Genomic DNA, 25,297 nt, shown 5'->3' on the forward strand with positions numbered 1-25,297 from the left:
AGGGGAACGACGACATGTCATCATTGCCCATATCCCCTCCTCCCCCCAGCCAGGTGGCATGGACCGCATGGGTCCAACTGTTGGAGGCTGGCACCTGGCCAGGTGGACCAACTCATTTGCCCTCCCATCACCCACCCCGGCACGGCCCCCTCCCCAACCTCCACCCAGCACGGACCCCCCCCCCAACCTCCACCCCGACACGGACCCCCTCCCCAACCTCCACCCCGGCACGGACCCCCCCCCCCCAACCTCCACCCCGGCACGGACCCCCTCCCCAACCCCCAACCTCCACCCCAGCACGGACGCCCCCCCCAACCTCCACCCCGGCACGGACCCCCTCCACAACCCCCAACCTCCACCCCAGCACGGACCCCCCCAACCTCCACCCCAGCACGGACCCCCCCCCAACCTCCACCCCGGCACGGACCCCCTCCCCAACACCCAACCTCCACCCCGGCACGGACCCCCTCCCCAACCTCCACCCCGGCACGGACCCCCTCCCCAACCTCCACACCGGCACGGACACCCCCCCAACCTCCACCCCGGCACGGACCCCCTCCACAACCCCCAACCTCCACCCCGGCACGGACCCCCTCCCGGCACTCCCCCGGAGCCCAGCCTACTCTAACCACCCCCCCCCCCCCGCCGCACACACACACAAGCCGAGACACACCTCTCCTCAGGCAATCAGTCTGCGGCCACGCCATTTCCTGCCCAGAGCCAACCCCCCAGGCCGTCACTCACCTCCTCGCTGGTCGGCGTGAGCCTGGAGCACCGGGTCACGCCGATGAAAAGGAGGTTTGATTCACGTCGACGTGAACGGTCATCACGTCGACGGGACTTCGGCCCATCCGGAAGGGAGAATATCGGCAGGCCGAAAATCGGCTGCCTTGCGCAGACCCGTGACATTCTCCGCGGCAGCGGCGCCATTAACGCCCCGCCGACTTTTCTCCCTTCGGAGACTTCGGCGGGGGCGGGATTCACGGCGGCCAACGGCCATTCTCCGACCCGGCGGGGGGTCGGAGAATGACGCCCCTGGTCGCTGCAGTCGTGGGCGGTGTGTGAACACTGGGGGGCGGCCTGTGGGGGAGCGAGGGGGATCCTGCACCGGGCATCACCTGGAATATGGGGTGGCCCACGATCGGTGCCCACCGATTTTCGGGCCGTCCTCTCTGAAGGAGGACCTCCTTCCTTCCGCGGCCCCGCAAGATCCGTTCCCCATCTTCTTGCGGGGCGGACTTAGAGAGGACGGCAACCGCGCATGCGCGGATGACATCCGTTATGCGGCGCCGGCCGCGTCATCTATGCGGCGCCGCTTTTACGCGGGCGACAAGGCCTGGCGCGTGTAGATGACGCGGCCCCGATACTGGCCCATTGTCAGGGCCTGAATGGGTCGGGATCGGGGCCGTTCCGCGCCGTCGAGAACCTCGACGGCGCGGCCACTTCGCCGTGGGAGTGGAGAATCCCGCCCATGGTTGCAGGATGGTCACAACTGGAAGTTAAATATCCAGGATTATCAGGCTATTCGGAAGGACAGACAGGAAGGTAAGGGAGGTGGTGAAGCTCTGATATTTAAGGATGACATCAGGACAGTAGTGAGAGATGATATAGGTTCAATGGAGAAAAAGATTGAATCCACTTGGGTAGAAATTAGAAATAGCAAGGAGAAAACGTCACTGATAGGTGTAGTCTATAGGCAACCAAAAAAATAAACAAAAAAATAACTGATACATGTAAAAATGGCACGGCAATTATGGGGAATTTTAATCCATTTGTCAATGAGTCAAACTAGGTTGTTCAAGGCAGCCTTGAGCAGGAGTTCATAGGATGCATCTGCAATAGTTCCTTCGAACTGTATGTAATGAAACCTAAGAGGGAGCAAGTTATCCTAAATCTGGCCCTGTGTAATAAGACAGGAATAATTAATGATCTCCTAGTTAGGGATCCTCTCGGAAGAAGCGATCACAGTATGGTTGAATTGAAAATACAGATGGAGGGTGAGAAGGTAAATCCAATACCAGTGCCTTCTGCTTAAACAAAGGAGACTACAATGGGATGAGGGAGGAATTGGCAACGGTAGACTGGGAGCAAAGACTATATGGTGGGACAATTGAGGAACAGTGGAGGACTTTCAAAGTGATTTTTCATAGTGCTCAGAAAAAGTATATACCAGTGAAAAGGAAGGACTGTAGGATAAAGGATAATCAGCCATGGATATCTCAGGAAATAAAGAACAGTATCAAATTGAAAAAAGCTAAAAATAAAAATAAAATAGATTATGAGACTAAACTAACTCAGAATATAGAAACAGATAGCAAAGGTTTCTACAAATATATAAAATGAAAAAGAGTGGCTAATGTAAACATTGGTCCTTTAGAGGACGAGAAGGGCGATTTGCTAATGGGAAATGTGGAAATGTCCGAGGCATTGAACAGGCATTTTGTGTCAGTCTTCACAGTGGAAGATACAAATAACATGCCAATAATTGATGCCAAGTAGGCTATGGCAAATGAGGACCTAGAATTGATCATTATCACTATGGAGGTAGTGTTGGGCAAGCTAATGGGGCTAAAGGTAGATAAGTCTGGCCCTGATAGAATGCATCCCAGGGTAATAAAAGAGATGGCAGAGGAAATAACAAATGCTATTGTGGTAACTTACCAAAATTCGCTGGACTCTGGGATGGTTCGGCAGATTAGAAAACATGAGAAAAAAAGAGATTGACAAAAAGCGGGTAAGTATAGGCCGGTTAGGTTAATTTCTGTAGTGGGAAAAATGATTGAATCTATCAACAAGTAAGAAATAGTGAGACATCTGGATAGAAATTGTCCCATTGGTCAGACGCCGCATGAAAGGCAGATCATGTTTAACTAATTACTGGAATTCTTTGATGACATTATGAACACGGTGGACATTGGGGAATAGGTATATACCAGTGAAAAGGAAGGACTGTAGGATAAAGGATAATCAGCCATGGATATCTAAGGAAATAAAGAACAGTATCAAATTGAAAAAAGCTAAAAATAAAAATAAAATAGATTATGAGAGTAAACTAACTCAGAATATAGAAACAGATAGCAAAGGTTTCTACAAATATATAAAATTTGTATATTCAGAAGGCATTCGACAAGGTGCCACACAAATGGCTGCTGCATAAAGGTGCACGGTGTTACGGGTAATGTATTTGCAAGGATAGTGGATAGGTTAACTAACAGAAAGCAGAGAGTGGGGATAAATGGGTGTTTTTCTGGCTAGTGGTATGCCTCAGTGATCAGTGTTGGGGCTGGGACAGCAATTGTTTACAATTTACATAGATGATTTGGAGTTGGGGACCAAGTGTAATGTGTCAAAGTGTGCAGAGGACACTGAAAGTCTGCAGAGGGATATAAATATTGAGTGGATAAGGGTCTGGCAGATGGAGTACAATGTTGGTAAATGTGAGGTCATCCATTTTGGTAGGAACAACAGCAAAATGGACTATTATTTAAATTGGAAAGATTGCTGCATGCTGCTGTGCAGAGGGACCTGGGTATCCTTGTGCATAAATCGCAAAATGTTGGTTTGTAGGTGCAGCAGGTAATGGAGAAGCAAATGAAATGTTGTCCTTCATTGCTGAGGGATGGAGTTTATAAGCAGGGAGGTTATGTTGCAGCTGTATAGGGTATAGGGTGCTGGTGAGGCCACAACTGGAGTACTGTGTACAGTTTTGGTCTCCTTACTTGAGGAAGGATATACTGGCACTGGTGGGGGTGCAGAGGAGATTCACTAGATTGATTCCGGAGTTGAGAGGATTGGCTTATGAGGAGAGACTGGGTAGACTGGGACTATACTCATTGGAATTTCGAAGAATTAATTTTTTTTTATAGGAACATACAAAATTATTAAGGGAATAGATAAGATAGAAACAGGGAGGTCGTTTCCACTGGGGGGTGAAACTAGAACTAGGGGACATAGCCTCAAAATGAGTAGCAGATTTAGCTCAGAGTTGAGGAGGAACTTCTTCATCCAAAGGGTTGTGAATCTATGAAATTCCCTGCCCAGTGACGCTGTTGAGGCTACGTCGTGGAATGTTTTTACGGCAAAGATAAATACGTTTTTGAACAGTAAAGTATTCAAGGGTTGTGGTGAGCGGGTGGTAAGTGGAACTGAGTCTACAAAAAGATCGTATTGAATGGCGGAGCAGGCTCGACGGGCCAGATGGCCTACTCCTGCCCCTAGTTTGTATGTTCTCATGACTGCACGAGGCTGAACGTTTGATGTTGTGTTCTATTGTTTTTCTTTGGATTTAATGCCTAATAAATTTGCTCTTTCATTAACTCAAAAAAACCTTCTTTGATTGGTTCTTTATTGTTCACTGGGTAAATAGCTAAACATATTTGGAAAAGTATATTCCCATGAAATATAACCTTAAACCTTTGTTGTGTTCAACCAAAGAGGCTGAATAGAGGGGAGCCAATTCCCCCCTTCTCACCTAGTCATAACATTGCTTTTGGGTTCTTTGAAGTTTCTCGTTAGTTTGTTTTACAAGTAATTTCACAAGTTGTTTCTTGAAGCTAAAAATTGTTTTATTTAAAGATTAATTTATCTTTTTCTCCTTACTTCTTATTCAGTATACATCTTTCTTCCTTTCCGTTGATGACATGGTTACCCTATAATTAAACTGTTCTCCTTATGGGAGACTGTTTTAAAAAATAAAAATTAATTTAATTCAGGGCAAGAATTTTTATTTGCCTATTGAGGGGGTGAGTTATCAGGAAGGGGGTGAGCTATCAGGAACACAGAAAGGAATTTGCCAGAGAACTAGTGCATGTTTGTACAAATCATGCCGAGGAATGACGTCTTGAGAACAGAACATTTTCCATTTCTTCAGGACAGTGTTTAGAATGTCCAGACTAGAAAATCATGGCAATATGCCATTTGAAAACAGAACTTGTAACACATCAATCCCAGCATCAGGAGGTGTTCTGACTGGCTATTGTCATTCTAGACACAGTCACAAAATATTCCAAAGCATTTGACAGCAAAAATAACACATTTAGTGCTTAAATTAGGGATTTGTCTTTCAAACAGTGAGAGCTCATGTTCACTGGTATCACAATAATAAATAAAAAATATTACAGATCTTAGTTCTATCTTTATGAACTGACATGCATCCTATGCTGTTTTTACCGTGACTCTTTTCAAAGCACTCACTGCAGTGACTAGATTCATATAGTTTGCTGGTACTACTTCGTTTGGATTGAGTTTTGTCCTCTAATCTCCATACGTTATTATTTGAGCAGACATGCCTTTTGTGGTGATGCCACTGCAGCAATGGGCATTCCAGGGCTCTGGCCACAGTTATGTTGTGGTTAAATTATGCTGAGCATCAGAAATTATGTAGATACAAGCAGGCTATCTGTGGGCACAGAATTAACTTGCCTCAACTAAGCTCGCGATGAGGCCAATACAATTAACAATTCCTTTACTGAACAATTAGAAAAAAGTGTCTGGCTGAGAAAGGGAGAAAGGGATCTGCAATTGTAGCAATTGGTGTAATCTGAAGTTATTGATTCCCCATGAGATACGAGCATTTCTCTGCTATAAGAAGGTAGAGAGCAATATTATCCAGCCAGGGTAAAGATGTGAGGATGGATAAAAGTTGACTGGGTTGGCATGCGTGGTGAGTAGACTGGACAAAGTGAAAGAATGGGTTTTGTCAGCTGACAAGCCAATTCTTATTCTACAATTTCTTATTTTGCTTCCATACAGTATAAACGACTAGAAAGATTTACATTCTATTTCAGTGTCACATGATTCAGAGCACTAAATAATTAAATAGTGCCAATGACTGAAAAATCAGACATTAATGATCTTAAAACCAATTCACAATAATTTCCTTTTGGCTAGTGCACAAAATCTGTTGCTGTTGCATTTAGAGAGAAAAAAAAACACATTTAAAATAATGTTCTTCTTCTTTGATATTCTTATCACTTGAAATTGTTTCCAACATTATCACCACCAGTGACAGTTCTGTAGCCATTCTAATGTTATACAAGGGTAAATTCAATAAACGTGACTTCAGTAGGGAACCATGCTTGAAAGGAATGTGAGTAAAGGAATTGGCACACCAATGTTGCAATGCTATCTTTGATCCATGCTACTTTCAAGCACAGTATCAGAGACGAATGCAGAATCAATGGATCTGCCCGTGGTTTGAAATGTTTCTCTTCAGATTCAGCACAAATGCAGAAGGGTAAGGTCTATAAATGCATGCTGGCAATTTAATTGAATAGATGCATAAGGAGCACAGTGCTGAAATGTGCTCCTGGTGGGCAAGGCCAGCATCAGTATTTCACACATCCATGATCATGCATTTCCATTATCGCAGTGCTAGCACAGCAAAATAATTCCAGAGTACAACCATTTATACACAGTACAAAACATCTAATTTATTATTTATCAATTCCTTCTAATTAGTACTTTGGTTTGAAAAAAGGAATGTATTTTTACCTGCTGGGCCCATATTCGGGTGGCGACTGATACCTTAGGATTGTTGCTTCTTGTCTGATTGCCAGAGTTCCAGGGTATGGCTTAAATTCCTGAGGATTTGCTGAATGTGAATCATTGTAAAAATGCCCAAACTCATGAAGTTGATTAAGTGTTGGCAACATTTGTTTAGTTTGAAAAGGGTATTCTGGGGGAGGACCTCTTGGGTCCACTCCCTTTGTGGGGGTTTGAGCAGATAGTTGTCCCCCATTCTTGAAGGCTTTGTTGGTTTGTTGGGAAGGGAGATTGTTGTTTGAGGCAGGAGGATGTGACTTTACCCCATTCCTTTCCAGAGAAAGCTGCATGAGACGCTCACTTAGCGAACGGACATGACCTTGTTTAAGTTCTTTTAATGCCTCATCTTTGTGTACCTGCCCAGAGCTTACTCGGTTAACTGTAGATCTCCCCTCCGTTCTTGCTTTTTGATTAGTGACCCCTGCAACATAGAAAGCAGGGCCAACAGATGCTTGTTGCTGCCCTCTGAAGAACTGAGACTGGGCTTTGGCTTCCTCATACGTCGGCAGTTCTTCAATATTCTGCTGAGCTTGAGTGACGCGTGCCTGCTTCTCCATCACACTGTTGTCCACCTGATGCTCTTGCCCTTGAGGTTCTTGGCGTGCTGACTGATGGACCATTTGCGGATCTTCCTGCGTGAGGTTCTCTGTGGAAGAGTGTGTGCTCCCAGTGCTGTTGGTTGGTCCTGTGCTCCCTGTGGCTTGCTGCTGTATTGCCAGCAAGTTCATGTTCTCATTTGGATTTCCATATCTTAAATGCTCCTGGATTAAGCGCTGCAAAACTGTTCCTGTTGCTACTTCCTCTGAACCTCTCATTTCAAATTTCGGATTCCCAATGAGGTTCTGAGGAGGATGGTTGAAAAATAACTCTTCACCTAGGAAACAACAAATTTGTTAAGATTAAGTATTGTTTAACTTCATTATTAGCATTTATTTAAATGCAAAACTCATAAATTTGACTTAGATGTCTACATGCCTGGGAAAAATGTTATTTAGTAGCTAAATATAGAGGCACACAACATCAAGATCTTTTTCACATTTTATGTACAATTTACCTTACAGCTGATTTAAAATGTAGCACTAAAGAAAACAAAAAGTTGCAAAGTATCAACCTTGGCTTAGTGGCAGCGCTCTTGCTATGATTATGGGTTCCAGAGCCCCAAGCATAAAATCTAGGCTGATACTGCAGTGCAACTCTCTCTCTCATCACCACATTGTCAGTGATGTTGTCTGCCCACACCACTGTTTGAAGGTGAAAAGTGGAAGTGCCCTGCCCACCATTTTTCTCTTAATTGACATCACCTAAACAGACTGGTTATTGATCTCATTGCTGTTTGTGGAACTTTGATGTGCACACATCAGCCATTGTAATTCCCTGTGTTACCAACGTAATCTGCATTTCAAAAGTATTGTACTTCATTGGCTGTGAATTGCTTTCATTCAGGAAAGGCGCCATAAAATTGCAATTTCCTTAGGTATCCAGAACAAATGCAGACCTGTTCTGTATTGTTTTCTTTGGAATTTAATGTTTTGTAAAGCACTGAAAAAAGTTACTTCCAGTTCACAAGGACATTTTCATAGGCTTTCATAGAATTTACAGTGCAGAAGGAGGCCATTCGGCCCATCGAGTCTGCACCGGCTCTTAGAAAGAGCACCCTACCCAAGGTCAACACCGCCACCCTATCCCCATAACCCAGTAACCCCATAACCCAGTAACCCCACCCAACACTAAGGGCAATTTTGGACACTAAGGGCAATTTATCATGGCCAATCCACCTAACCTGCACATCTTTGGACTGTGGGAGGAAACCGGAGCACCCGGAGGAAACCCACGGGGAGGATGTGCAGACTCCGCACAGACAGTGACCCAAGCTGGAATTGAACCTGGGACCCTGGAGCTGTGAAGCAATTGTGCTATCCACAAGGCTACCGTGCTGCCCTTCTGAGTTCTTGAATAAATACTTCAATATGAAAAACAAAAGGGTACATTCAGATGAGGATAAACATGTGCCCATTCAATTACTTTGCATGCATAAACTCAGAAGTGTAAAACAAAAACAATCATAGCCCTTCTAGATTAGCAGTGGTTCAGTTTGGACTCTGTTTTGCATTTTCAGGAATAGAAACATTTCTTGCAGATCTCATCTGATAGCAACCAGAACACAATTCAAGTTTAACTCGTATGTTGAGTTCCAACAACATGAAAGGAAATCCAGCACTGCATTGAAAAACTTTCTTATTGCTACTTTTTTTGATGGATTTTCTGCTGAACCAAAAATGGCTGCTACAAGTCACACGACAGCAGGATTTGCCCTTTGTTCTAGCAGCTACCACCAGGAGTTACAACACAAGAGGATTCCTCGCTCACCCAATAAAATCTCACACACCTCATTGTAATCAACCCCAACCAGAACTATCACAAATAAGAAAGATCAAAGTTCATTCTACTGAAAGAGATGCTAATAACTGCCTGGTCTCTCTCCTAAGGAGGAACAACGGAATTCTGACCAGAAGCACAGAAACAAATTATTAGGCTGCAATCAACTATTAATGAGACATATCACACAACCCAAGCCTCTGGTCATTTTGGACAATCTTAACATTGGTCTCACATGTTGTCTGCTGTTTAACATCCAACCAGTGAACTCTCACAAGAAGCAGGGGCATCATTCTCCGCCGGCGGGAGTCTCCGTTTTGCTGGCACCCGGGGGTTTCCCGACGGCGTGGGACTGCCCCACAATGGGAACCCCCATTGTCCGGCCGGTGTAACGGAGCATCCCGCTGGGGGGTCGGGGCAGAAACGTGGCAGGGCGGGATGGAGAATTTCGCTCATGAACTCTAGGTAGAACAAAAGCCTGCTTCACTGGAAGGCTCCCGTCCATCCCCTGCGGACCTGACCCAGTCTCTGTGTACCTAATTCATCTGCGGTATCAGCACCAACGTTAAAGCAAACTCTACAAGTCCTATCTTCAGCCAGCTAAATTTGAACTCCGATATGAAATAATTCCTCCTTGGACTCTGAAAGATATGTGAACTGATATCCATTTCATAGCTTGAAAACTCTTTTTTCTATCGCCCTTTTACTGTGTGTGTGTGTGTGTGTGTATGTGTGTAGTGGAATAAGGAGTTGTGAACAATCCTCCCCTAGGTTTTTAATGTGGAATAAACTAACCTCTGGGTTACTAATAATGTAAGTTTGCTGTGCATTATTAGGAAATTGGATCTCACAAATGGGGAGTTTGGGAAATACACTACAACATTCTTTAAATATAATTCAAAACACCTTATGCTAACGGACAATTGTGGAGAGCAAGTAAGTGCAGTTTGCCAGTCTCTTGCCTGTCCATAACACTCACTATCAGTGAAAAGTTAAAAATAATGGTACCTTCTTCAGTTGCATCAATTTTGTCTGTAGTTAATGGGAAATGCTTGTGATATAATTCATGCTCTCCATATGATCCTTGTTCAAATAGATATTCACTTTGCTCTAATAGGCAGAATGGAAAACCTGGGTAACATTCATCTTGGGAATCTGAAAATCAGAAACAAAATGTTATGAAGTAACAGTTTTAGTCTACATATCTACTGAGCTACTGTTAGATATTTTTTTAAAGCTTTAAATCTAACATGCATCCATCAAACACCTGACATCACGGGCGGGATTCTCCATTTGGGAGACAAAGGGTGGGATTTACCGACCAACCTGCTGTGTGTTTTTTGGCAGAGGAGGCGGCCTGCCAGCGGGATTTTCTGGTCTTACCATTGTCAATTTGATTTCCTATTGATTGCACCCCTCGTTGTCACCCCGTGCATCGTTGGTGGGACAGGAATATCCCGCCAGCATAGACAATCGGTAAATTCCGCCCTAAGTGTTGATGCCAGGACGGAATAGCATGCAGTTCACCTTCCCATTGAGGGCGCGGTTTGTGGAGCAATTCAAGACATGCTAATGTGTCAGCACTCTGCTCAAGTGAATCTAGAACAATTCCCATCCTGCCAACATCTGATTTGCTGGGACCGGAATTGGTGCTAGAGACTTTGACAAGCTGGAGCTGCTTATAAGCACTCCATTCCCCACAAACTCCTTGTGGCTAAGAAGATGGTAGGAGGTAGACTGTCATACATGTTGTAGCACATCAGGTGGAGATAGGGACACCCAAGGAAATGGACAGTCAGAGGGCTGCCCGACCCCAGGAGATACCAGTAGCCTAGACAGGTATCACGCTTCTGGGAAATATGATCCCATCATTGGTGGAGCTGCAGACGTAGAACCAGGATTTACAGGAAGGGTGTCAGCAGTTTTCCAGTGCCTGCAGATGCAGCTGAAGGAGTCCAACCTACTTCAGATGCAGGAGATTGTGCCGACAATGCGTGGTACCAGGGTGGCATCCGCACTGAAAGCCTGTGGGCAAGAAGTCAAAGCCATGGGTCAAAAGGTCCAAGGTTTGGGCACACAGTGCAGCCGATGGCCGGAGGTTCAGAACAGTGAAGGCCCAGTCACAGGCAGACATGTACTGGGCCCACATGGGTATCGCTGTGGCCCTCCAGGTCTTGGCCCATTCAAAAAGGGCCATGGCTGAGGGTGTCAACAGCATTGGCCGGGCGCTGGCTCACCTGGGCCAGTCCCACGGGGACGTGGCACAGTCCCAGAGGGACATAACTGAGACAGTGAGGGACATGTCTCACGCACTGAGACATGGCCCATTCAGTCTCAGTGCTCCATGGTTGAGGGCACCGAAGCCCTGGTTCAGATGAGGGTTTGCTTCCACGAATAGCACGCCAGTTGACAGTAGAGCCTCCAGAGCTCACTCCGGCCTCACCTCTCTCCCATGGAGTACCCCAGGGGCTATCAAGCACCACAAGAGAGTGAAGGGGCCCATGGCGATGCCTCCCACAGGGGAGGTGCTGGAACACCTTAGCATTTCTGAATCCCTCTCCCCAGACACTGATGCATCTCATGTGCAACGGGCAGAACAGGGTGGCACCTTGCCACCTATGACACCCGAAAGCCAGTTGGGCCCATCCAGGTCCAGATCTTCCACAGGCCTGCTGCCAAAGGCATCTCAGGTCAGCGGGCGAAATACACAGCAGGCCGGCTCCACGTCTGATGTGCTGTTTTGGGTCACACCTGGAAGGAGCTGTAGGTCACGTAAAATAAGAAGATAGACACCAGTTAAGTTGGCACGGGTGCAGCACATGGGTTAGAGGTAGGGCTCAGGGTACAATGATGTATGTAGTCACGATTAAACACCTTTTTACCAACATTCCAACTTGCCACAATCCTCTGTCTGAAAAGGGTTACAGGGATAGGGTGAAGGTGTGGGCTTGGGTAGGGTGCTCTTTCCAAGGGCCGGTGCAGACTCGATGGGCTGAATGGCCTCCTTTTGCTCTGTAAATTCCATGATTCTAATATGCTCAGCTGGGTATAGAGGGTATGCCAGAGGTTGGTGGTGGGGGTGTGGATGTTGGAGGATGGCATGGGGCAGGGCCACCATGAAACTTGAGGGGTCACCCTCAGAGGTGGCAGGAAATGGGGCCAGAAAGGCTGGTTTAGCTCACTGGGCTGGACAGCTGGATTGCGATGCAGAACAAGGACAGCAGCGCGGGTTCAAATCCCGTACCAGCTTACCCGAACAGGCGCCGGAATGGGGAGACTCGGGACTTTTCACAGTAACTTCATACTTGTGACAATAAAAGGTTATTATTATTATTATTATTATTAATATTAAGTGTGAGGGGGCCTTGTAGGACAGCTTACTCAGTGAGTGACCAGTCACCACTCACTATCTCCATAACATGCCCCGCCCCCACACACCCCACAGGATATATGGGCCCGTGAAATGGAATGGGCAGAACACACGCAGGGATCACCGGGGCAGACAGTGGAATGTGATCCTGAAGCGGGGTGTGGTGAGGTGATAAAGTGATCCTGTGTACGGTGGCTCTAATTACACATTGGGCGGCCTGCCATTCCTGGTCCATCCCAATCTTTAATTTGCTCTATGTAAACATTTTCCATGTACCATTTTTTAAATGTATTTTAGTTGACTGCTTTCTGTTCCCTGATTGGGTGGCTGTGGAAATCCTTTAAAGTGGTTGGCGACTTGGACTGCCTGATTACAACACTTTAGCTCCGCACCGGGAATTCCCAGTAAAGAACACTGTAATAAGCTGCCGGATCCCTGCATGGCAAATGAGGGCAAATTCTTGCCGCAACCACAAATTCCAAGGTGCTGTGTTAGGAAATTCCTAGTGTCAGGCAATCAGCAAGAGCTGCTGGAATAGGCCCACCACCTAGTTGTGAATATGGAGATACAAATCACAGAGGTAGAGACATACATGAAAATATCTAAGAGACAAACCTACACTAACTAAGCACCAAAGAAGAATGGAGAGATAGTTTGGAGCTATTTGGAAAAGTGACAGACTGACGTGAGGAAATACAGCATGCATCTTATAATAAATTATTGCAGAATCACAGAATTGTTCCAACACAGGAGGCCATTCAGCCCATCGCGACTGCAACAGGGGTCAGAAACCTAGCGAGTCCAATCAAACTGCTGCTCTGTATGTTTATTTGTTGTGAAATAAAATGGCTTCATGACTTATATCTGGTCTTGTCTTACCAAGTGTTTGCCTGGTTCACCTTCAAAAAGCAAATTGGAGATGTAAACGTCAGAGCACAGGAAAGGTATGAATATCCAGATCAGATCACAACACAATACTATTGTTTTACAGTTGGCTGCTGGGAAGCAGTAATATTTGCAAAAAATATCCAAATTAAAAGAAGTAGATCATTCACTAACAATGTTAAAGCTCAGACAGAAAGTGAAGCACAGAGAATTGCAACTAAAAAGGGTGAAAGTTTCAATTAGGGCGAGAGTGACGAAGGCAGGCAGGAAAATGAGGTTGAGAGTAACAACAGCAAGAAGAAATAGAACAAGAAATACAGATTGCGGGAAAAGCAGAAACATTGTGAATCAGAGGCAAATGCGAAGGAGGAATAGCATCATTGTGTTTCGGAACTGGCAGGGAAATCAGTAACTAGCAGCCTATCTACTTATTCACTGAACTTGGGGGCTCATCGTATTATTAAATCAAACCTCATGACAACTTTCAAAAGAGAGAAGTGACATTCATGGTTTTATCTGAACATTTGAATTACTAAGCATTCACAATAAATGGGACAAAACAAATAATTAGTCATCTGGCAACATCGATAAGCAGAAAGTCAATTGTTTTTTTTTGTGTCATTACTCCTAATAGCATTGATGGTGATACTGTAAAGTATGCTACACTTGAGAACAATGATTTCATGTATGCAGTGCATGAGCAGAAATTTAAGAACCTACAGAAGGATCCTTTCAGTATTTATAGTGAGTTGGTTATCCAGCTTGAAGACATGTGGGAGATGTGGCTGAAAAGCAAAAGTGTTAACAGATTGCAAAGGCCTTTAATGCTTAAGAAACAGATGTCTTGAAACGTATTTCATTACAGGAGTGTAAAAGTCTTGAGAAGCAAAATGTGTGTGTTGATCATTTTATGGCCTCATAAGCTACACTAAATTCAGGTTAAGTTATCATGCAGATTCTGAGGCTCTCCCGTCCAAGATCCATTTTAACTTCACACTTTTGCTTCTCAGGATCCATCATATGTTTAAATAGAGCATGTCATACATGTTCTGTATACATCTGTAACTCTGGGCTATTAAATTTTTACCCCAATATAAAGTGAAAATCTATCATGAGCTTATTATTGTGGAAGAGTCATAAGACTAACATCTGCCACAAAATTACAACCAACCTGGGTGCCTGCAATTAGCTCATTTGGAACAGTAACCACTGCATGTATAATTTACAGGACATGCCTGGGAACTGGGAATACCAGAGCTGCCTTGATAATGAGGGGAGTTTTCAAATAGGTGTGTTTCTTTGAAAAGTCTTCAACATAACCGGCCACATTATCCATTTAAGAAGTCAGTTTGTCTGCTGTAAATCAACCCCTCTTCCTGCTCCACTGCCTCTGCTAATAGTTTTTATCATTACTTGTCCCATTTTTCATTTTGCACAAAGCATTTCAAGAATAGGTTGATGTTATGCTGTGCAAACATTAGTGTTTTGAGCACAGCATAATTTCAAGACTACAATAAGGTATGAACATGGACTAACACAATGACATGAAAGCAATGATGTTTCTATACAGGCTGGCATTTGACATTTGGGGTTAATACTTCAGATGTATCAACTCCATTGCCTGTCAGCGCCCATTCATCACTTTTGGCTATTTGTCTTTTTTTATTTAAATAATCCTATTCATAACACTCAGATAAAATAATACATTTTCGCTTTGGCCAATTTGTCCTTCTGTATCATTATTTTCAGGTTCCTAAATACAATGTTTTTTCTTTTGGAAAACATATTTAATCCAAAATCAAGTGGCAACAACAACCAAACTAAAAAAGATGGTTGCTTGGACAGAATATTCAGATCTGATACAACTTTATCCATATAAATTGTCAACACATTCTCACAAACAACGGCTGAAAGATGTCACTGGAAAACATCAGCATACAGCAAAATATAGATAGATTGGAGAGTTGGGCAGAGAAATGGCAGATGGAGTTCAATCCAGGCAAAACGAGGTGATGCGTTTTGGAAGTTCTAATTCAAGAGCGGACTATACGGTCAATGGAAGAGTCCTGGGGAAAATTGATGTACAGAGAAATCTGGGAGTTCAGGTCCATTGTACCCTGAAGGTGGCAATGCAGGTCGATAGAGTGATCAAGAAGGCATACAGCATGCTTGCCTTCTTCGGACGGGGTACGGAGTACAAGAGTCGGCAGGTCATGTTACAGTTGTATAGGACTTTGGTTAGGCCACATTTGGAATACTGCATGCAGTTCTGGTCGCCACATTACCAGAAGGATGTGGATGCTTTAGAGAGGGTGCAGAGGAGGTTCACCAGGATGTTGCCTGGTATGGAGGGTGCTAGCTATGAAGAAAGGTTGAGTAGATTAGGATTGTTTTCGTTGGAAAGACGGAGGTTGAGGGTGACCTGATTGAGGTCTACAAAATTATGAGAGGTATGGACAGGGTGGATAGCAACAAGCATTTTCCAAGAGTGGGGGTGTCAATTACAAGGGGTCACGATTTCAAGGTGAGAGGGGGAAAGTTTCAGGGAGATGTGCGTGGAACGTTTTTTACGCAGAGGGTGGTGGGTGCCTGGAACGCTTTGCCAGCCGAAGTGGTAGAGGCAGGCACGATAGCATCATTTAAGATGCATCTAGACAGATACATGAATTTTCATAGAATTTACAGTGCAGAAGGAGGCCATTCGGCCCATCGAGTCTGCACCGGCTCTTGGAGAGAGCACCCTACCCAAGGTCCACACCTCCACCCTATCCCCATAACCCAGTAACCCCACCCAACACTAAGGGCAATTTTGGACACTATGGGCAATTTAGCATGGCCAATCCACCTAACCTGCACATCTTTGGACTGTGGGAGGAAACCGGAGCACCCGGAGGAAACCCACGCACACACGGGGAGGATGTGCCGACTCCGCACAGACAGTGACCCAAGCCGGAATCGAACCTGGGACCCTGGAGCTGTGAAGCATTGGTGCTATCCACAATGCTACCGTGGGGGAACAGAGGGAAGTAGATCCTTGGAAAATAGGCGACAGGTTTAGATAAAAGGATTTGGATCGGCGCAGGCTGGGAGGGCCAAAGGGCCTGTTCCTGTGCTGTAATTTTCTTTGTTCTTTTTTGTTCTATCACATCTGCATGATCTGCAACTTAAGCAATTATAGGCTGAAATCATCAATGCAAGACTTAAGAAGTCCAAATCTACTACATTGGGAGTACTGTTAATACTGAAGAAGAATGCAACGAGAAGACATTAATAAACTTGCAGAATGGGGCACATAACTGGCAAATTAATTTAAATTTTGTTAAGAATAATAAGGAGTCACTTATTGCTGGGATAATGAGTCCAAATGGAATAAAAGAATGAGACATGTTGTCAAAGCTTTTCATCTTGCACTCATTAGGACAGACACAAAAATGCCAAATTCCAAAGGGCAACTTGGGCTCGCCTTGCCAGAAGCTACATATATTCCATATGCAGGAAACTGTCCTCTGCAGGCAAGGGGAAAAAGACCAGGCATTGCGTCTTTTTGAAGCAAATGAAAGCATGGGGGCAATAATTCCTGAGTACATTCTCCATGGCAATGCTTTGACCAACAAGAGTTGGCATGCCAACCAATCAGCATCCACTTCTCAAACAGTATAAAGTGTCATTCCCTTTGAAATTTGACATTCTTATTGTCTGTTCCGATGAGTGCAAGATGAAAAACTTCAACAGTTTGTCTTTTTCCAGCATTTCTGGAGTTAGAAGAACAAAGAGATCTAGGGATACAGATGTATAAATCATTAAAAGTGGTGACATGGGTTAAAACGGCCAAATAAAAAAGAAACCACAGGTTAATTTCTAGGAGGATAGAATAGAAAGGCAGACAAGTCTGTCAAATGTGTACAGAACCTTGCTTGGATCACACTTAGGAGTACGGTGTACTGTTCCGGTTGCTGTATTATAAAATCAATATTTGAAATAAGTGCAAGAAAGATTCACACGGTTGATACGAGAACTGAGAGAATATACTTATCAGGAAAGTCTGAACAAGCTATGGATTTTTTTCTCGAAAGAGAAAGCCGAGTGGTGCCCTGATGGAGGTCTCCAGTTAGGAAAGGTATGATAGGGTATGTGTAGATAAAATGATTTCACTTGTGAAGAGTCCAAAACTAGAGGTCATACATATATAGTCAAAAATAAGTCCAATAAGGAATTCAGGAGGAACTTGTTTATCCAAGGAGTGGTAGGAATGTGAAACAAACTGCCGCATGAGTAGTTGAGGTGAATAACACTTAAGGAAAAACTAGATAAGCACATGAGGGGAGAAGAAATAGAAAGGTGTGCTACTGGGATTAGATGAAGAAGGGAGAGAGGAGGCTCGTGTGGAACACAAAGGCAGGCATGGACCAGTTGGGTTGGATGATGGTGTTAAGGACAATCAGATCAGCCATGTTCTTATTGAACAGTGGAGCAAACTTGAGGGGCTGACTTGAGGGGGACCTCCTCCGGCTCCTATTGCTCATGTTGATCTGTTGCTACGCAGCAGACTCTGTGCACAGATAATCTATGGTGGTAAATCTGGTGGAGAAATCCATACCCAGAACTCTTCCACAAATATGGTTGCCAAAATGCTGCAACTTTGGTTCAAAAGTTTTGAATAAACACAGTTATTTTCACACTTTAAACACCATAGTTCCAATGTCTTTGGAAAACAGAATCTTAAAAAAACACTAATCTGGTGTTTTCTATTTCTTTCCCTTGGCTAAATATAATCGATGATCTTCACTTTGCAAATGACCCGTCATTAACAATCAGGTGTACCACTATCCTTTACAGCCCAAGAAAGTTCCATATTAAATCTACAGTTCCCATCGAGTTAACTGGGCCAGGACTCTCCTTTCTGCAGCCCAAGTGCTCCCACCAGTAGAGAATCGCTACTCATTTCTTCTGGTGCTAGGAGCACAGGCTGGTATGCTAGTCTCTCTCCTTTAACATGCTAATTTATGCATGGGGGAATAGAATCCCACGATCACCATTTTGAGTAGGTGGCTCAAGACCGAATGCAGGTCGAGGGCCCCCCTCACAATGCGTCAGGGCCATGCTTGGAAAACTTGCACCCATGCTGTGGGGACAGAGCATAATGGGGGGCATAGACTCGGATTTCGGACTGGTTAATGTCATTGCCATTTATTTAAATGCTTGATTTTAAATGCTCCCTCCGGCGTGGGATGGGTAGCACACTGAGGCTGCCGTGGGGGGAAATCAGCACATTCTCTTCCCCATCAGGAATCCCGATTGGAGTGGCTTTGAATGGAGAATCCACCTCCTGATGTCAGTCAGGGAGTAGTAAGGCACTAAAGTTGTCCTCTGTGTCTGTTAGTTGGTTTGGCGGGGGGGGGGGGGGGATGTTGAGGCAATATTGCTGCTTTTGATTGCTAGGAAATTCGTAAGTGGATACTGACAAACACGAGGCCCTAGATTTGTGATCGTCTGTAGTTCAAATCCCCATTGACACATTAATATATCTGAAGCAGAGTGCTTCAGAGGGAGAGACAGGCCAGGGGGTTTGGCGTTGCCAGATTTGCTGTACAATTATTGGGCAGCCAACAAGGAGAAGATGTTGGGGTGATCCGGTGTTTTATTAAAGGTATTTGTTACGATGTTTTGTAATTTTGTATAAAATGTTGAAAATGTAATAAAAACCATTTCCAAAACAGATATCTGAAGTAGAGTTAATGGATTAAAAGAGATGCAAATACAAGTAAAATAAATCTCTACAGTGGAAGAAAAATATTAAAGCTGTTCCTCTTAAGAATAAGCAAAGTATCTAAAATTCCAAAGGAAGAAATAGGAGCATTACATTGTGTCTATGTAGTTCTTAGGATAATACAATGTGGCAGCAGCTACATCCTCCAATCATGATATCTGGTCGATGAAGAGGGGACATATGAATGGTGGTGGCTGAAGTCATTATAGAATAAAGTATCTTGTGCAGATGAATCAAATGCTAGAACTTTAAAGGAAATTATGTGAAGGTTGTTCTGGTTGAAATTTTCATTTCTCTCTTTGGAAGCAGGGGTGCTTAGCAAGCTGTAATCCAAATCTTGAAGATACACAGGCAGAGCCCCCTGAATATTACAGAGAATTCAGTTTGAAACTTATGAGACAAAATGTAACGGAGGTGATCTGGAGCAGTTGGTGACACATTGGTGCATCACACTGCTCTTCTGTTTCTGATGCCCAAGTCTGAATTCAGCTCGTTAAGAGAACTGGAGTGTCATTGCAATGTCTAACATGAAGTGAGTTTGAGGCACTGTCAATGTGCTTCAAGCAATCTAGTTCCAACAAAGTGGAGGCCCATAGCCCAAATTATACTTTCCAGTCAAAAAATCTCTGTCCTTATAAACTTACTTCCCTGCAAATAGTCACCCTCTCCCCCACTTCCGCTGGTCAACATCCCTACCACACCCTAGAATAGAACCTCTGACTCACAAGTGATCAACAACACTACTGATTCACTATTATATTTTTAGTTATGGATCCTGTTTGGGTTTTGCACATCAAGCTTGAATTTTAAAATATATTGGGCTAACTTTTCAACTTTGATACATTTGCTTAGCCTTAGTGGGTTATATTTTGACAATACCATCAGCTTTCCATCCAAGCCGGAATTGAAACATTACCCTCATTTGTTCCAACCTGGGGTAAAAAGAAATACAATTCCCCCAACAGTCGTGACAACAATTTTGCTTCTGCAAATAAATAAAGGTGTGATTCTCCGGCCTCGTTATATTTTCTCTCAAGCGAAACGGGGCCGGTCAATAGCGGGTGAGGTGGAAAACGAGAACCATGCTGGCACCAAACAGTTTGTGATGCAACCAGCCTGTTCCCGTAGGTGAAACCAGGATCCCACCGGAGCGTCGGGAGAAACCAATTGACACCACTTAAGCCCATTTCCATACAACTAATGGGAGTCACCCCACATCCTTCAGCCTCCCTTGATTTAGCAGCCTCTCCAGCAAGTGGTCACACTGGCGCTGATTAGCACTCCTTTTGAAAAACGTGAACCTGGCAGATGGGCTGCTTTGGGGACCCGAGGAGGTGAGCAGTCATCTTCACTCACAGGCAGTGAGACAGGGGGCACTGAGCATGCTGCCCCTGTGCTCGTGGGGGTGGTGGGGTGAAAGGGGGGTGATGCGAGGGTTGGGGTGAAGGGGGTGACGGGTGTGTTGGGAGGTTGGTCGCATTCGGGGGATGGGGGTGGTCAATTCACTATGCTGCCTGGTGTAGGTCGTTCACCTTCTGGCCGTACTGGAGACTAGTCCTCGTGGTCACGCTGCCTGAGCTGATTGCCGCTGCCATTTCATCCCAAGCAGCACTGGCCGCCCTGTGGTTCTGAGACCCTCGGGAGAACAGGACATCCTTCTTGGTCTCCACCACATCTAGGAGCCTCCCCAGGTCTGCATCGCCAAACCTTGGGACCTGTCATCTCGGCGCCATGGCTGCGAGCTGAGTCAAGTTGGTTGTGCAAGTGCTGTTTAAGTGCTGCTCGCCCTTGTTAGCTGGTGAGCGTGGTCCCGGAGAATCGGCTGTCGAGCCTTCATTTGCGGCATGAAGCCCGTGGGGCCTCGTTAAGTGGACCAATTAACATTGAATAATGTTGTGTGCTTCAATGGATGTCAATTTGTACAGTTATATTACAGACAACGAAACAACATGATTGATGCATTAATTTAAAACTCCCATTCACAATTCTCTCCAAGGCACATTCCTTATCCCAGTCAGGACCATCTTGGAGGTGATACTTGGCAATTTGGAAAAAAGGTGCTATTTACTTATTTGCAGTGATTTTTTTGTACCCACTGAGGTGACTGATACCACTGCTGGAGAAACCAACCTTTCAGCTAAGATCAAGCATGAGATCAGGTGTAATGTCTGTTCTTGTCAGCTTGGATCTAGTATGTCTTTTTTGTGGATACTATGAATTGGATTCAATTTGAATTTGAATTGTTTTTTGGAGCAAGCGAGGAGATGGATTAAGGGCTTGCCCTGTCCACTTTGTGCATTGGTTTTGTAACTCTGAGGAATACATTTAAAAAAAAAAAAAAGGAATTGCTGCAGAAAATAGTATTCTTTTAATTTGGAAATCTTGGTGTGGGGTGGGGGTAGTTTCCACTGGACAACCTATCTACCAATACTGTTGATCTATTCTAAAGAAGAGATTTCAATTTCAATAGGTTGTGTAGGAAGCACTGGTTCAGTATGAATTTCTCTCATTATTCCCGAACATACTTATTTGAGTCATGTATCCCACCAAAGAGGAGAAAATTATTTTAAAATATAAACTTTAATTATTCGGTTAGCTGAAGCAAAAATACCTTGATACTTTTACTCAATTATTTTAAAGTTTTGCTTCCATCCTTCTAACTCTCATCAGAGCTTTAAAAAGTCCATCATATAAAATGGCTTGCCCTATTGTGGTTAAATCTGATGACCAGGTGAATGTTTGTATTATATAGAGGATCTGAATCACCGAATACGAGCAATGGGTCTTACTGATGTAGATGATAAGTTGGAGAGTCAGCTCTTTCACCAGGACCATGGAATTCAATGCAGACCACTTCTCAATGGATCTGAATTTTCTACTCGTCACAGTAGAAGTCTGCGTTATGGCAATATTTGGTCCCACAATTTATTTGTTTATTTAAATAGAAAATGGTGAATACCAAAATTGTGTGGTTGCCATCGGGCATTAAAGGACTTCATGCCATGCCTAATGCTATTAGGTAGCTACAGTAAGAAGTCTTACAACACCATGACCAGGAGGAATGCCATCCAACGTGGGAAGACTGATGACCTCCACTGATCTGCAAGGCTAAGTTACCACCTCTTTCCTGGCATCAGTTCTTCCTGCCACCGCCCAAACACCCAGCAGGCCCTGACCCACCACCCAGATCACTGCCTCACACCTTGCACCCTCCCTACATCCGGTCTTCATGCTTGTTCCTCAGAACCCTCTGGCTCCCACCAGCACAACCCCTTCATGTCCAGTTGCAGTGCCCATGCATGCCACCTGCCTAGACACACCCATAATCCCTCAAGCGTGCAGCCCACATGTACATTCTCCCACATAATCTCCATCTGATGAGGTAGGGCCATCCAGAGGCGTTCCCCCCCCCCCTATCCAAGAGAACATCTCAGAAGACAGCTCAGGAGACCACCAACCAGGCGTCACAGCTATCACCCCCCATCTTCCACCAGCAGAACACATACCCCGGTGGGAGACATTAGTGGATAGGTTTCTAGGGCACAATCCGGTGAGAGCACATGGTTGCTGATGCACATCAGGTGTAGGCAGGAATATCTATTGGAGTCATCTGCTGGATCCCAGGACTCAGCAGAGTCCCAGTCAGATGCCTAGTCTCTGGACAAGGTAATGCCAGAGCTGGATGCCCTGCTAGGACACGACCAGGAGATTCAGGAGGGAATGCCAGCGACACTCCGGCAAGTGCATAGCCGATTGGAGGAGTCTCAAAGGTTAAGGGCGCAGTAGATGATGCCAACAATGCATGGCACTGAGGCCAACACTGACCACAGTGGAAATCCTGGAGCACGGCATCAGCGTCTTGAGTGTTGGTGCCCAAGGCGTGGCTTAGTCTGTGGCGACCATGGCTGAGAGCCTCAACATCGTGTCCCAGTGGCTGAGGGTGTGTCCAAGACACAGGTGGACATTGCCGAGGCACTCCAGAGCATGGCCCTGTCATGGAGGGACATGTCCCAGACTCAGGTGGACAAGGTTGAGGCACTCCAGAGCATGGCCCTGTCACTGAGGAGCATCATTGAGGGTGTCAACACCATGCTGCAGGCAACGGGGAGCTACCAGGATGATACAGAGGCCTCTGGTGCTCACTCCAGATGCCCCTCTATCACATTGGACGTCCAGAGCGCTACATGCACCATTAGGGAGGAGGAGGTGCTGGAGGCCAACCTGTGCCGTGCCACCAAGGAGACAATGGCAGTCTCCAATTCTTCCAAATACCCCCCTGATCCATGTACACACCCTTTTGCCGCGGGAGTATCCCCGTGCTGAGTTGAGCTCTTGAGTGTTTGATTATTGGCTGCTTCTATGGTGCTGATGCTTCTAGAGGTCAGGCAAACTGTTGAGGTCTCAAAGTTTGATCGAAATGCAATGCAATAATCATCGTCCGAGACATGGCATGTATACCCCCGAGAAGTCACTTGAGAATATTTTGTTTATTAAAGGGTCAACGGTAACAAGGATTTGAAAATCAACTACATCACATTCCACATATCAGACTAACCATTAAGCAACAAGGAAACATCACTGTTCCATATTGGTACCAATACAAAACTATATCAGCTCATTTCAGAAAAAAACAAGCATATGGTATCACTCCTCGCAGGTTCCTCAACAGCTACGGAGGAGCAGCTTGAAAATGTATCATCATGTCCAGAACTTTGGCGTAGAAATGATCTGTCCATCAATGTGTGACTTGTTCCACGTATCAGTGCCATTCTCCGTCCAGTAGCTGGAGCTGTACAAGACCCTCCCACACGGCCCAATCTCACCAGAGCCAAATCCCGGCATCCACATATTCCACTGGTGCTCAAGGTGCAGTTGAACATCTTGACTTCCAGCGTGTTTAACCTGCGGTGACATGTCAGTTACTTGCAGCACTCACCACACCAGCAACAAAAGCATCAGCAATCTGGGAAAATATTTCTTCAACGGCGTTAGCAGGTGGCCCATTTGGATCAATGTCATGCACCAGATACCATAGCGTCTTCTTGCTTTAAACCAGATTGCCTTCTGGACTCATACCACCCGAAGCCTGGTCCAAAATTGTCCTTCATTCCGGCTCCAGAAAAGGGAGGAAACAGCAACAGCAGCCTCCAGGCATCTGCAGCCACAAGCAGCAAGCACAACCTCACAACTAACAAGACCAATTCCTATTAGCAATAGCCTTTAGCTGTGAAACTAGAGGCTGCTCACAGTCAAAGGGAGTTAAAGTGACCATCAGCATATAACCAAGAACAGGGCTCGGTCCGAGAAGTTTTTTGTAGGACTGACAGGCAGCACCTGCAGTTGCTCCCCTACTCCACGAGTACTTGGGCAGCAATTCCAGTGCCCCTGGGCTGCGTGCCGGGGATTGGAAATAGCTACTCACCTCCTCAGCTCCCATTGGCAGCCATTGTGCTAGCTTCCTGTTTTTAAATAGGAGCACTAAATGGTGCCCGCGCAAACTCTCGTGGGTGAACCTGTCCCTGTCCCCCCCACCCACCCCCGAGAGGCCGTTAGATTGCTCGTAATTTGTTTCAACTGGTGTCTCACCATGTCTGGGTGGATCCGGAACCCAGCAATGGGACCGGGCCCGTTAGATTGTGAACTGATTCGCTCCCAGCACAGATCCCAATTTCGGCCTCTCCTGCGATTTTTAAAAAATGTTTTAAAATATTTTTATTCTCTTCCTTTTTCACATTTTCTCCCAAATTTACACCACCAACAATAATCAGCAACAAATATTTCAATCCCCATAACAATAACAATGATCCCATCCTCTCGCCAACCCCCAAACACTGGCCCGCATGTTTACATAAACAAATGACAAAAAGGAATCAGGGATTACCCATAGTCACCCTTAATACACACAGCCCCCCTCCCCCCCCAACTAATGTTCGATGTTATCCAGTTCTTGAAAGTGCATAATGAATAATGCCCATGAATTGTAGAACCCCTCCATCCTTCCCCTCAGTTCAAACTTAACCTTCTCAAGAGTCAAGAATTCCAACAGGTCCCCCCACCACGCCAGGGTGGAGAGGCTCCTCTCCTGCGATTTAACCAACGTACCCGGATCCACGCTGAGTGCAACGTGGCCGTTAAATAGTGCCCATTATATTTAAATTTAAGTAAGTAGGTCATGGGATTTGAGTGGAAGAAAGATGATGTAAGTAATGGGAGGAGTCAGTTCTGTAGCAGGCAGGCTTAAGTTTGTTTCTGGAAACTGTTAGCTGAACAATAGCTTTTGCAGAAGGTTGTCTGATTCAGCATTAATCTGACACAGAGACATGCAGGTTGTCTACTGAAAGGCTATCTCTGTTCAA

The 25,297-nt window shown here is 45.1% G+C and overlaps 1 protein-coding gene across 2 annotated transcripts in view; it reads right to left on the reverse strand.

Annotated features, from left to right (window-relative positions):
• LOC140391674 (angiomotin-like protein 1) overlaps positions 1-25,297 on the reverse strand; it is a 244,233-nt gene that overhangs the window by 135,749 nt on the left and 83,187 nt on the right. For both annotated transcript variants that reach the window (XM_072476407.1, XM_072476408.1), the window contains 2 exons: positions 9,928-10,074; positions 6,493-7,417 (listed from right to left, as the gene is read on the reverse strand). In XM_072476407.1, coding sequence (XP_072332508.1) covers positions 6,493-7,417; positions 9,928-10,074 — 1,072 coding nt within the window. The remainder of the gene's footprint in view (positions 1-6,492; positions 7,418-9,927; positions 10,075-25,297) is intronic.

Source organism: Scyliorhinus torazame, chromosome 15, assembly GCF_047496885.1.
Source record: "Scyliorhinus torazame isolate Kashiwa2021f chromosome 15, sScyTor2.1, whole genome shotgun sequence".
In the NCBI taxonomy this organism is placed as follows: domain Eukaryota; kingdom Metazoa; phylum Chordata; class Chondrichthyes; order Carcharhiniformes; family Scyliorhinidae; genus Scyliorhinus; species Scyliorhinus torazame.